General features: G+C 45.1%; 1 protein-coding gene across 1 annotated transcript; it reads right to left on the bottom strand.

Annotated features, from left to right (window-relative positions):
• Positions 1 to 1,489: 1,489 nt before the first annotated feature.
• Positions 1,490 to 6,857, bottom strand: HYPK (huntingtin interacting protein K). Its single transcript, XM_033920663.1, has 4 exons — positions 6,656 to 6,857; positions 4,826 to 4,881; positions 4,313 to 4,364; positions 1,490 to 1,887 (listed from the first exon to the last, which is right to left on the bottom strand). The coding sequence occupies exons 1-4, from the start codon at positions 6,815 to 6,817 to the stop codon at positions 1,792 to 1,794; spliced, it is 366 nt and encodes a 121-aa protein (XP_033776554.1). The 5' UTR covers positions 6,818 to 6,857; the 3' UTR covers positions 1,490 to 1,791.
• Between the last annotated feature and the right edge of the window lie 6,992 nt (positions 6,858 to 13,849).

A 13,849-nucleotide genomic window follows, 5' to 3' on the forward strand; every position in this document is an offset into this window, starting at 1 on the left:
CTTGGCTGGATACCGTCCGGTCCCGGGGATTTATCAATCTGCCTGCATACCTGTTCTGGACTGACCGTCAACCCTGTCAGTTTCCCGTCTTCGTTTCCTGCATATAGCTTGTCGGCTTCTGGTATACTGTATATATCCTCTTCGGTAAATACAGACGCAAAATATGTGTTTAATTTGTCGGCGATGGTTTTGTCCTCCTTTAGTACTCCCTTTATTCCATGGTCATCCAACGGCCCCACTGCTGCCTTCTTGGGTCGTTTCCCCTTAATACATCAAAAAAATGGCTTGATTTTTTTGCCTCCTTGGCTATTTTTTCCTTATAGTTTCTTTGGGCCCCTCTTACCACCTTATGACACCTGCTTAATGTATGTGCTTTTTCCAGTTTTCATCCGTTTTTGACCTTTTCTATTCCTTAAACAAAGTCTTCTTGTCTCTGATCGCTTCCTTCACCGCTACAGTGAGCCAAGCCGGTTCCTTGTTCTTTTTCCTCTTGGATCCCTTGTTGATACACGGTATATATAGATTTTGCGCCTCGGTGATTGTGTCCTTAAAAAGGGACCATGCTTGCTCTAGCGTTTTTACAGTGCTTATTCTCTTCTTAATCTTCTTCTCCACCATGATTCTCATCCTTTCGTAATTCCCTTTTCGGAAGTTCAGTGCCGTGGATCGATGTTTTGCCCTTGTGTCCATGTTAAGTAGATCATATTGTGATCGTTTCCCAGAGTCCCTTCTACTTCTACACCTTGCACCGGTCCTCGTAGTCCAGAATTGCATTTCCTCTCATACTTTCCTTGACGAGTTGTTCCAGGAAGCAATCGCCTACAGCATCCATGAACTTGGTCTCCCTACTGCAGCCGGAGGTGCCTAGGTTCCAGTCTATCCCCAGATAATTGAAGTCGCCCATGATAACTGAGTTATCTCCCTTGTAATTGTGTTTAATCTCGTCCGTCATATCTCCATCAGTTTCTTCGGACTGCCCTGGGGGTCGGTAGTAGATGCTGATCTTTGTTTCCGTTTCATTTGTTCTCGGTATTTTGGTCCATAGAGACTTTATTTTTTTTTCTCCGGTAGACTCGATTCCCTCTTTGATGTATAGGGCAATACCTCCACCTTTTTGTCCTACCCTGTCTCTGTGGTATAGTGTCCCAGACGTTTTCCTCGTTCCACCATGTTTCTGTGATGCTGATGATGTCAAGGGTATCTTTTTGTGCCATAGCTTCCAATTCCCCCATCTTATTCCTTAGACTCCTTGCGTTCGTGTACATAAACTTGAGTTTGCAGCCTGTTACTTTCTTGCATTTCCTTCCCTCTTGTGTCCCTTTCGATCCATCAGGATTTCTATCTTGCCTATGATCTGGTAAGATACAGCTGGGTCATTAAACCAATGAAGACTTACATTAATCTTATTTACTCAAGCACTGGACTCCCTTTATGCACTTGGCATCTCAAATCACCATTACTCAGTCACAAAAATAATACCTACCAACCATTTATATGATGGTGAATTCTTTTATTTAAAATAAATTACTACATACAGTAGCCTAACTTGTACATTTTAAGTAAAGAACTTTATTAGTAACTAATAACTTGTGTAAGTTTATAAATCTGTTTTTTGGATCATTTAAGGTGACTAGAAGGAAACATTAGGGGGGGTCAATGTAGCCTGAAACATAATGATTAATAGTCTCTTTAAATGAACTTTGAATTCTTCCCAAGAATATGCCATCTAATCCAGTGAGGCTATAAGTGTCCCAATGTCTATAATTGGCTAAACACGTACTAAACACCAACTCAGTTTGTGAGAGCAATTAGGGCTTCCACCACGTTGCCCATGTGTTCCCGTAAGCTGCGCTCTGCTGCCATTCTTGAGATCTCCATTTCATTCATCTATTAAGTAACCAAAAAAACAAACAGTCACAGAACAGACACAATCAAATCAGCAATGAAGTAGGTGCACACACACCAAACATAGGAGATTATAACCAGTTATAATCAACCTGTAATACAGAATATAAAAGTCAGCTAAGTTCACACGTTAATGTTTACAAAGTATGAATAGAAAAAATAAGCAAAATATAAGAGATGAGTTCAGCTTGAAAATATAAACAACAAAAAAAGGCTAACAAGTTATAGCAATGCAGACCTGGTGAAACTATAAATACAGACCATGGCTCCTCATGATGCTCAATGGCACTTACAATTTGTGAGGCTGGAAGAAGCCTAAGCTGCCACTCACCACCCAATCTAAAAACATATCTGTTCCTAAAATATCTAGGCAGCTGACCTGCACAACTCTTTCTTCACAATAACTGATCCCTAGAGCTGTTAATCACTAGCTTTTAACTCTGTTATGTTCACTCACTCTGTACTATTTTTTAATCATTGTAAACCGCATAGAACTTCACGGTCCTGCGGTATATAAACTGTTATTATTATCTATAGAATACCCACAACCTCTATCTGGTGGTTATCCAGTTGTGCAATTAAATATAATAAAATCAATTTTTACAGTCCCACTGACTCTGAATTTCTGACAACTGCATCAAAGTCTGTACCATCATGTGAGTGCCTACTGAAAACTAGTGCTACCCGATTTAGGGAAAAATTTGATTCAATTCAGCCTAATGAATTGATTTTTTGATTCGATTCACTTTTCTCGCACAAGCCAACATTTTTTTCAAACAGCCTGGCAGGTTTATTTTGTAGCCTCTTCACCCACCCCTCCCCCTTTGCCCTCTCCAACCTCACACCGGTGCTGTGGTGCAAACAAAATTAACAAAAAAGACTCTCTCTCTTTTAGGTCCTAGCTCATGCTCGTTAACACCAGCTCTGGCAGAATACACATTTCAGAACTGAAATATTGCAATCACAAAACAGAAAATAACTCGCTCACCTGGGTCTCCTGCCCATTTGATGTTTTCTTCTTTGTCTGTGATCACCATCCACCTTCCATCTCTGTACCTTCCACTGCCACATCCAATATTTCTGTTTCCTACTTGTCTACCCTCTCTCTCTCTCCATGCCTCGTGCCCTGGATCAAACCTCTCTATTCCCCTTCATGCAGCATCTCTTTACCTCCCTTCCATTATCATGTCCAACATTTCTCCCTATGGGCGAGGCCTTAGGTACATGGGCCAATCTAAGATTCAGTTGGCCTATTTGCCTAAGGCCCCACCCATAGGAGGAGCCTTAGGCGCCTGGGCCAATCAGGCCCTAGGCCCCTCCCCAGTGCATCCCATAATGCACCAGGAAGGGGCAGGCCCGCCATTTGGAAGGCGGGCCTGCCAGCTGGCCAATCTTTCAGGTTAGAGGAGGGTTATGTGGGGGTGTGGAGAGGGGTCCGGGGATGTCCAATCAGGGGGGGGGGTTGCCTTCTGGCAGGAGGGCTTAGGCTCCCTCCTGCCGGTCACGATCATGGGTGTTGGGGGGGAAAGGTTGGCCTTCTGGCAGGAGCGCTAAGGATCCCTCATGCCGGGCATCATGGGGGGGGGGGGGAGACTGGCCCCTCCTTCACCTAAAAGGTCTTGTTTTGGGTGTTTGGGACTTGGGCAATTTTGTGGTTGAGAATGTGTCTTAAGGATAGACGTAGTGGGCAATTAAACTGGTGAATGTAGAGGTAGGCCATTCTCAAAAAAAAAAAAAAACCCCTAAAAACTCATTTTGGATGTTTTTTTTGAGAATGTACACTTCCTTGCTGCCTTCTTTCTGCGTCTAGGGACTTAGGCCAAAAGGGGACTCAGACGTTTTTTTTTAAATTATGCCCCTCTAAGTATTTAATGTTAATATTTAAGTGGAAACTCAGCAGTTATTCATGGTTTTTAAGGGGGATGTATTGTACTGTGCAATATATTTAGTAAAAATATTTTACCAAAAAAAAAAAAAAAGTACGAGTCGTATTTAAGTTGGGCGTCTGTAATTCAGGGACTGCCTGTACCAAACATTTTGGGGTCCTTCTATCAAGCTGCAGTAGGGATTTAACGCGCGTTAAACTGCCTGCCGCGCAAGCCGCTAACGCCTGCATTGAGCAGGCATTAGTTGTTCAGCTAGCCGCAGGGGTTAGCGTGTGATGAAATGTCAGATGCGCTAGCGCGGCTTGATAAAAGGACCCCTTAAAGGTGAGAACCTCCTATTCTTGCAATAATCACCTCTGAAAAATGAATCCTTCATTCACGTGTTTGCTTTACACAGGTAGAAGAAAAGGAGAAAATATACATTTCCTACCACCATTTTATCTAAAAGTACTTTCTTGACATCACTGACAAGAACCTTCAAAAGGTCAACTTGAATAAAGAGAATTTTCTCCCATACTCACAATCAACTCCACATCTTCCCTTTTGATGGTAACTTTTGCTAATTCCTTCTCTCTGTTGACAGAATAGAATATAATTTGAAATTTGGAGTTGGATTTCCCTCATCTCTTCTCAGCAGTAGCTCAAAGCCAGTTACTATAAGTATTTTTTTTTCTCCAGAGATTATGATTTAAGCTTGTACCTGAGGCAATAGAAAGTTAGGTGACTTATTAAAATTACAGAAAGCAGCAATGAGCATTGAACTTTGGCTTCCCTAGTTCTCAGTTCAATGCACCAATCACTGTAATTCTTTGAGAGCTGCAACCAGATCTGGTTTTCAGAGTATGCAAAATTTGCAAATCAACTAGACTTACAAATGTGAAGATATATGCAACGCCTGATTCTTAGATCAATAATAATGAGTACCTTGCCTCTTGAAGTAAAAATTTACTTTGATTCAGCAAAGTGAAGAACCATTGGTTTCTAAAGCTAAATTTAAAACAACAAGAATAGAACTGAAAAAAGGAACACATTACCTTTCTTGTTTTGCTTTCTGTTCTCTAGATCTTCTGTCTCCAATCACAGACATAGCCTAGAGATAGAGAGACAAGGTTTCTTTAAAGATTACACAAACATAACAGGTTCCTTCACTCAATATTCCAACACCCTCCAAATACTAATGCTTGTTTCTATAACAAAATTTCTATGTCATCTAGCCAGATGAGTTATATATTGTACATTAATAAGTATGCAGCAAAATTTTTCATATTCTCTTAACCACCAAAAGGTGGAATTCAGTAAATGGCACCCAATGTTAGGGTGATAAACTAGTATTCTGCACAGAACATTAAGGTTTCAAGGTTTATTAAAATTTGATAACCTACCTTATCCAAATTCAAAGCTGTTTTTAAAAAAGTACGTTTACAGCAAAAAATAAAAACTTATAAGGGGAATGAACTGACTCAACGGACATAAAAACATAAGACAGACAAACCATAAACATGAGACAAATTAGAACGAGAGGAAAAAGGGGGAAGAATATATGTAAAGAACAATTATGGGAAAAATACAAAAAGGGCAGGTAACTAAAAGGATCAGCCTGGAGGCCAGAACCAAAATTGTTTTAACATGTCCTTAAAAGGACCGTAAAGTTTCAAAGGCATCTTTGAAAATAAAAGTTTTTAGACTGGATTTAAATTTATCTAGGGATGTTGCCTCTCTTAAATGACTTGGGGCCAAATTCCAAAGGGAGGGAGCAGTAACAGAGAATATATTAGTTCTCATAGTATTAATGTGTCCTAATGATGGAATGGAAAGCAGATTTTAATTAGAGGATCGGAGTGAACAATGAGTGGTATGAGGGATCAGAAGTTTGTTGATGAATTCTGGCTGTCCTGCAGTTATAGTTTTAAATGTCAACAACATTATTTTATATGTTATTCGATGGGTAGCCAGTGTGCGTTATACAAGAGGAGAGTAAGGTGGTCAAATTGTCTTGCTTTAGAAATTATTTTTATGGTGGAGTTTTGCACAATTTGTAAACGCTCGATTTCTTTTTTTGTAATTCCTCTATAAAAAGGGCGTTACTGTAGTCTAAACATGAGATTACTAGTGAATAGACAAGGATATTTAACGATGGTGGGTCAAGCAACTTGGCTTGAGAACGAATCAATCAAAGCCGGTAGAAACATTTCTGGAACACAGCACTTATTTGGTCGTGGAAAGATCATTTTTCAGCAGCGGCAATTCTTATGTTCACATGAGATAAGTCAGGTACTCAGTTTACAGAATAAGAGCATAAATCAGTTACACTTGCAACTAATTTGTTCCAATTAATGCTTGTTAAAGCACTTATCTCAAATTAAGTGCCAATCATGCACAAATTAATGGATTTTGACTCCATTTTAGTAAACTGTGTTAGCAGTGCCATAATGCAACTGCACCAAATTTATCTATTCAATTTTCTACACTGTTCTCCCAGTACTCAAGCATTTTCCCCCGTCTGTCCTAGTGGGGGGATTAAATGATTATTTAGGTTTTTATAAAGCACTGTGGTTGGACATGGGAAGGGAGAAAAAGGATCTTGTATACTAGTGAAGTAGAAGTGAGAGTCAATGATAAAAACTGTCTTAGAAAGAGTGTTCACAAATTTGTGGCCGATATCTGGGGGTTTTCTGCCATCGTCTGCTCTATCTTATGGCTGTTGTAATTGGGTACGTCTCTGTGTGAGTTGCGAAAAGCTTAACTGCACAGTCTGTACCGTAACTGCTGAGGCCAACATTCATCAGCAGCGAGGAGGAATGCAACTGGCCTCTTCCTACATGCTTGGGTGACCCACGTGCTCCTTTCGCCCCCTCCTGCCTCACCGTTTCCAAGTTCGAGCTCTGGATCTCTTTCTCTTCGGCATAGTCGGTGACACGCTCCAGGTCCGCAGCTCCGCTGTCATGCTTGCGTGGCTTGTCCGCCGGCCGCTCGCTGCAGTTCTCTTCTGTCTCCAGCTCCAGTTCCATATCGCCCTCGGCCGCCATCTTGGACCGGAAATGCAGCCTCAACTTCCCGTCTCCAGGAAACCACTGAAAACGCACTCGAGGCTGGAGCGGTCTTTGCAGCGCCCCCTGGAGGAGGGCGTTCTTTGCTGCTGCCAGACTTCAAAGCGCCTAGCCAGCTGTGACCTGGGGGAAAACTTTGTCCCCGTCCCCGCAAACCATCTGATCGCAACCCCTCTGAACTTATTTTCTTTAAAGTATAAAAATAAACCATATTCTGTACAATTGTCATTTTATAAATCAAAGTTCTGGCTGCTGAACTAGAGACGCTAGAGCAAGCTTGGTCTCTTTTTAAAGATACAGTCACCGAGGCACAAAATCTATATATACCGCGTATCAACAAGGGATCAAAGAGGAAAAAGAATAAAGAACTGGTGTGGCACACTAGAGGTTAAGAAAGTGATCAGAGACAAAAAAACCTTGTTTAAGGAATGGAAAAGATCAAAAACAGATGAAAACTGGAATAAGCACAAACAACATCAACACAGGTGCCATAAGGCGGTAAAAGTGGCAAAAAGAGACTACGAGGAAAAAATAGCCAAGGAGGCGAAAAGCTTCAAGCCGTTCTTTCGATATATTAAAAGGAAACGACCCGCGAAGCAGGCAGTGGGACCGTTGGATGACCAAGGAATAAAGGGAGCCATAAGGGATGACAAGGCTATCACCGACAGACTGAACACGTTTTTTTCATTTGTATTTATCGAAGAGGATATACACAGCTTATGCTGGAAGTGAAAATGGGAAACTGACAGGGTTGACGGTCAGTCTAGAAGAGGTATGCAGGCAGATTGATAGGCTCAAGAGCGATAAATCCCCGGGACCGGATGGCATCCATCCAAGGGTTATCAAGGAACTGAAAAGGACCATAGCTGAACTGCTTCAACTAATAGCCAATCTGTCGATCAAAACGGGAAAGATTCCAGAAGACTGGAAGGTGGTAAATGTTACGCCGATCTTCAAAAAAGGTTCGAGGGGAGATCCAGAAAACTATAGACCGATGAGTCTGATCTCGGTATCGGGAAATATGGTAGAAGTGCTGATAAAGGACCGCGTCATTGATCACCTTGACGGACATGGTCTGATGAGGACCAGCCAGCACGTTTTCAGCAAAAGCAGATCTTGTTTGACAAACTTGCTGCACTTCTTCGAGGGAGTGAACAGGCAGATAGACAAGGGTGACCCCCTCAACATTGTATATCTGGACTTTCAGAAGGCGTTTGACAAGGTTCCGCATGAACGACTACTTCGGAAAATTGCGAGCCATGGAATCGAGGGTGAAATACTCATGTGGATTAAAAACTGGCTGGAGCATAGGAAACAGAGAATGGGGGTAAATGGACATTACTCGGACTGGGAAAAGCGTCACCAGTGGGGTGCCGCAGGGCTCGGTGCTTGGACCCGTGCTCTTCAACATCTTTATAAATGATCTGGACATAGGTACAACGAGCGAGGTGATTAAATTTGCAGACGATACGAAGTTATTCAGAGTAGTGAAGACGCAGGCAGATTACGAAGATCTGCAATGTGACATAATCAGGCTCGAGGAATGGGCATCGACATGGCAGATGATGTTCAATGTGGATAAGTGTAAAGTGAAGCATGTCGGTAACAAAAATCTCATGCACGAATACAGGATGTCCGGGGCGATACTTGGAGGGACCTCCCAGGAAAGGGACTTAGGAATTCTGATCGACAAGTCAATGAAGCCGTCTATGCAATGTGCGGCGGCGGCGAAAAGGGCAAACAGAATGCTAGGAATGATAAAGAAGGGGATCACAAACAGATCGGAGAGGGTTATCATGCCGCTTTACCGGGCAATGGTGCGCCCAAAACACCCTCCAGGGATTCAAGACAAAGTTAGACAAGTTCCTGCTGAACAAGGATGTATGCTGATAGGGATAGTCTTAGTCAGGGCGCTGGTCTTTGACCAGAGGGCCGCCGTGTGAGTGGACTGCTGGGCATGATGGACCACTGGTCTGACCCAGTAGCAGCAATTCTTATGTTCAGCTGGCATGGCTTTGTTTATAAATGTTTATCAACACAACTAATATACTACTTTATCCTAAAGCAAAAAAAAAGTAAATAAATAGAAATTTTTTTTCTACCTTTGTTGTTTGGTTTCTGCTTTCCTCATCTTCTCATTCATTTCCTTCCATCCACTGTCTGCCTTCTCTGTCTCTTCCATATGCTCTGTTACTGTGCATCTCCCTTCCATCTCTCCCTTCACCCCCCACCCCCAACTGGTTTGGCACCCATCTTCTTCCCTCCGCTCCCCCCATAGTCTGGAATCTCTCTTCCCCATTTCCCTTCAGCATCTTCTCCCCACTCTCTCTTCCCCATTTCCCTTCAGCGTCTGTTCCTCTCCACCCCACCTTCCCTCCCTCTCTTCCTACCTCATTTCCCTTCAGTGTCTGTTCCTCTCCATCCCATCCCACCTTCCCTCCCTCTCTCCTTTCCCCAGTTCCCTTCAACGTCTGTTCCTCTCCACCCCATTTTCCCTCCCTATCTCCCTTCCCCAGTTCCCTTCAGCATCTGTTCCTCTCCACCCCACCTTCCCTCCCTCTCTCCCGTCCCCAGTTCCCTTCAGCGTCTTCTCCCCACTCTCTCTTCCTCATTTCCCTTCAGGCTCCACCCCACCTTCCCTCATTCTATCCTTTCTCCAGTTCCCTTCAGCGCCTGTTCCTCCCCACCCTACTTGCCCTCTCTCCCTTCCCCAGTTCTCTTCAGTGTCTATTCCTCTCCACCCCACCTTCCTTCCCTCTCTCCCTGACCCAGTTCTCTTCAGCGTTTTCTTCCTACTCTCTCTTCCCAATTTCTCTTCAGCGTCTGTTCCTCCCCACCCCACATTTCCTCCCTTTCTCCCTCCCTGCCCCTTACCTTTATGGTGGGCGATTTCTAAATTTCCTTCCTATGAGCAGCCGGAGCACTGAAGTTGTGTATGGCTGCAGGAAAGGTCATCTCTGATTCAATTTCCAGTTGCGTCAGAGATGACCTTTACGGCAGCTACACACGACTTCAACGCTCTGGCTGCTCATAGGAAGGAAATTTAGAAATCGCCTGCCATGAAGGTAAGGGGCAGGGAGGGAGAAAGGGAGATGCTCGGACGGGGTGGTGGTGGTGAAAGCCTGAAGTCATAATGCCGTTGTACAGGGCCATGGTGAGACCTCATCTGGAGTACTGTGTGCAATTCTGGAGGCCACATTACAGTAAAGATGTGCGCAGAATTGAATCGGTTCAGCGGACGGCCACCAGGATGATCTCAGGGCTCAAGGGTCTCTCGTACGAATTGCAGCTCTACACTCTCGAGGAACGTAGGGAGAGGGGAAACATGATCGAAACATTTAAGTACCTCACGGGACGTGTCGAAGTGGAAGATGATATTTTCTTTCTCAAGGGACCCTCAGCCACAAGAGGGCACCCACTCAAACTCAGGGGCGGAAAATTTCATGGCGACACCAGAAAGTATTTCTTCACAGAAAGGGTGGTAGATCACTGGAACAAACTTCCGGTGCAGGTGGTCAAGGCCACCAGCGTTCTCGACTTTAAGAATAAATGGGACATCTACGTGGGATCCCTACGAGGGTCGAGTTAAGGTACTAGGTCATTAGCACTCAGACCTAATGGGGTGGGTCAGTAGAGTGGGCAGACTTGATGGGCTGTGGCCCTTTTCTGCCGTCATCTTTCTATGTTTCTATGAGGAGGAGCCGGCTTCGGCTTCGGTCTGAGAATAGATGCAAAAGACTTCTCATGATCAGATAGTTTCTTGGTGGCTGCCTCGATGGATTCATCAAAGAGGTCATTGCCTGCACAAGGAACATTAGCCAGCCGGTCCTGCAGGTTAGGATCCATGTCGATAGTGTGAAGCCAAGCAAGACATCGCATGGCCATAGAGCAAGCAGTTGCTAGAGCAGTTAACTCGAAAGCATCATAGAATGACTGGAGAAGATGCAGACGGAGTTGAGATAATGAAGCAATGACTTCTTGGAACTCAAAGTGCATACGAGAGTCCAGATAAGGCATAAGCTTTGGAAGAATGGAAAGAAAGAACTCAAAATAGGTGATGAAATGAAAATTATAGTTGAGGACTCTTGAGGTCATCATCGAATTCTGGTAGATGCGACGACCAAATCTGTCCATCATTTTACCTTCCCTTCCTGGAGGGACAGTAGCATACACTTGGGAAGGATGAGTTCTTTTCAAAGAAGATTCAACGAGAAGGGATTGGTGAGACAATTGAGTATTGTCAAAGCCCTTATGATGTACAGTCTTATACCTATAGTCCAGTTTGCCTGGAACAGCTGGAATGGTATAAGGAGTTTCCAGACAGCGGACAAAGGTTTGATCCAAAAGCTTATGGAGCGGAAGCCTGAGAGATTCAGCTGGAGGTTGAGGGAGATGCATGGTCTCGAGATATTCCTTGGAGAACTTCGAATCTAATTGAATATCCAAGTCAACTGCCATCTGACGAAGGAAAGATGAAAAAAAAAGTTGATCCGCTAAAGCCGTGCCTCGAGATGGACTCGAGGACGTCGAGGCAGCTTGGCCCAGCGAAGATGGAGACCTGGACGAAGAATTGGAAACCACCAGGTCCTCAAGGTCCGGAAGTGGAAGGCTCAACGGAGGAGGTGGCAACAGCTGAAGAAAAGGCTGCTTACGGTGTGGCGATGCATGCCTGGATGAATGCTTCGATGAATGCCTCGATCTGTGATGCAAGCTGTACCTCGAAGCAGGCCTCGAGGATCGAGGAGAACGTGCCTCAGTCGAAGCCCCTAGAGAATGGATAGGGCTGGAGGCTGTGGAACGAAGAAGTAGAGGCTGAGAAGAGGAACCTCGATGCACTCGCAAAGACTGCTCCTTGCTTCGAGTGTGAGGGTTCCCGTTGAGGCACTGGCAAGGAATCTGCTCCTTGCTGTCCGTGCCAAGTTGCCAGACCAGACACTCACAGAGACTCTGCTCCCTGCAAAGAGTATGCATGAGACTGAGACATAGGAGGCGGCTCAACCTTGTGGGAGACCGCAGTATGCCCAGGCTGGATTTGTGAGAGAAGCTTCGGCCCCATGGTAGTAAAGAGCTGAATGAACTGCTTCTCCAACAAGGTCTGGAATGAAGCCAGCAAGGATGGATCCGCGTCTCCAAAGGGACCACCTGCACGGGCCTTGTGTTACCTCGAGGCAGTGTGAGAGTGCTTGGACTTAGAAGCTTTAGGCATTTTAAGCACCACTGGGGGAATGGGCTGCTGCCCTATCTGACCTGAAGAGGCAGAGGAAGGCATCGCAGCAGGCGTCGAAGACAGAGCCGGTACAAACGAGGCAGGTTTGATGAGGCTCGGAGTGGAAGCTGTGGAAGCCGGAAGAGCTTCGGATGAAGTCGAGGGCGAGGCACCCTTCGAAGACGAGAGTTCCATCGAAGACTCCATGCTGAAAAGCTGCTCCCACAGGATACAATGATGCTTAAAAGCACGAGACTTAAGTGTTGAGCAAGGCCGGCACGATTTCGGTAGATGTTGAGGCCCAAGACACCGAAGACAGCGTCGATGAGGGTCCGTGAGGGAAATCGCGTGCTGGCACTTGGAACACTTTTTAAAACCTGTTGCAGGCCGGGACATAGGCCGAAAAAGAGCCGCTGCAAGATCGAAGCTGTGGGGCTGTGGCCGCGAGTCCTGCCCGGTTGAACAAACGGAAGAAAATATATATATATATATTTTTTTTTTTTTAAAAGAAAAGAATAAAGAAAAAACAGTGATTTGTGACAAAAATAACACAAAACCACGGGTCGAAGAGAAGGCACAAGTGGAATTACTTCATGCAGAGAGTCAAAGATGGACTTCTTGGCTCCGCGGAAAAGTAAGAACCGAGGAGACGTGCCCTGTGCTGGGTGGGAAGGCACTCACGCATGCGCGGTGCGGGCGACTCGAAACTTCGAGTTTATTCAAACAAGTCTGCTTGTGAGGCGTCCGCTTCGAGGCTCCGTCGGATGACGTCATCTTCTTGTGAGAATACCTGCCTGCTTGTCCTGGGATAATTTGCTATCTCTCTCTTTCACCCCTCCCCCCACACACACACACCTGTGATATGGTGTCTCCCCCCTCCTCTGTACTAGGTGAGGCACTGTTGATAAAGAATGCCAAAATCCTAGTCCAGCATCTATCCCTCTAGATCAATGTATCTCAAACTGTGTGCCGTGGCACACTAGTGTGCCTCCTGAGATTTCAGGTGTGCCGCAGCACACTGGGGAGGAGGAGAGTTGCCGGCTAATTACAGGACGTGCCTCTCACGGTGAGAGGAACATCCTGTAGGTAATCAGCTGGTGCCAGCACTTCTCCTTCTCTCCGGCTCTCTCCCCTGCTAGCACCCCCCCACACTGGCATCTCAGGGCCCATCTGGAGGGCCTTTGCGCATCTGCGTACATTGGTGTAATGACATCATCACTGTGACGTCCATGCACTTCCGGATGCTTTGAGCTCGAAAGAGCTTACAATCTAAACAGGCAAGACAGACAAACAAGATGTCATAGATACAGTTAAGGGGAACGGTAATCAGCTGGCTGGGTTGGAGGGCAGAGGAGTAAGGTTAAGGATTGAAGGCTATATCAAAAAGGTGGGGTTTCAGTCTGCTTTTAAACAAGGGAAGAGAAGATTCTTATACCATTCATGGAAGCAGCAACTGAAGATTCTATGGAAATTAGTATTATTGGTTTATTATAGTCTGATGTAAATTATATAATTTTATGCATGGTTCACCATAGGGTGATTTGTAGGTATTTGTGACGCTATAGTTATCTAATATAATAAAACCCTAAGCGCGCATGCGCACTCCCACCTGCGTGCTCCCGTTTTCCGTGCGCTGTAGGGCACTGCAGGTAGGAGTGCGCATGCACGAGAATCCCCCGAGGCGTATGTCGGCGGCTGCAGGCCGCTGCGGAAGATGACGTGAAGGAAAGTGGCAGCGAGCCACAGTGTTTCCAGCGACCGTGTCCCTGCCTCTCTGTTTCCGGGCTGTGCTGGGAAAGGATGCG

The sequence above is a fragment of the Geotrypetes seraphini genome, chromosome 14 (assembly GCF_902459505.1).
Source record: "Geotrypetes seraphini chromosome 14, aGeoSer1.1, whole genome shotgun sequence".
Classification (NCBI taxonomy): domain Eukaryota; kingdom Metazoa; phylum Chordata; class Amphibia; order Gymnophiona; family Dermophiidae; genus Geotrypetes; species Geotrypetes seraphini.

Excerpts from the sequence above, each read along its gene's own strand:
- HYPK (XM_033920663.1), bottom strand. The coding sequence starts at position 6,817 with ATGGCGGCCGAGGGCGATATGGAACTGGAGCTGGAGACAGAAGAGAAC. Across the intron at positions 4,882-6,655 it reads AGAGCTCGAACTTGGAAACG|GCTATGTCTGTGATTGGAGA; the intron begins GTGAGGCAGGAG and ends CTCTATCTCTAG. Across the intron at positions 4,365-4,825 it reads CAGAAAGCAAAACAAGAAAG|AGAGAAGGAATTAGCAAAAG; the intron begins GTAATGTGTTCC and ends TTCTGTCAACAG.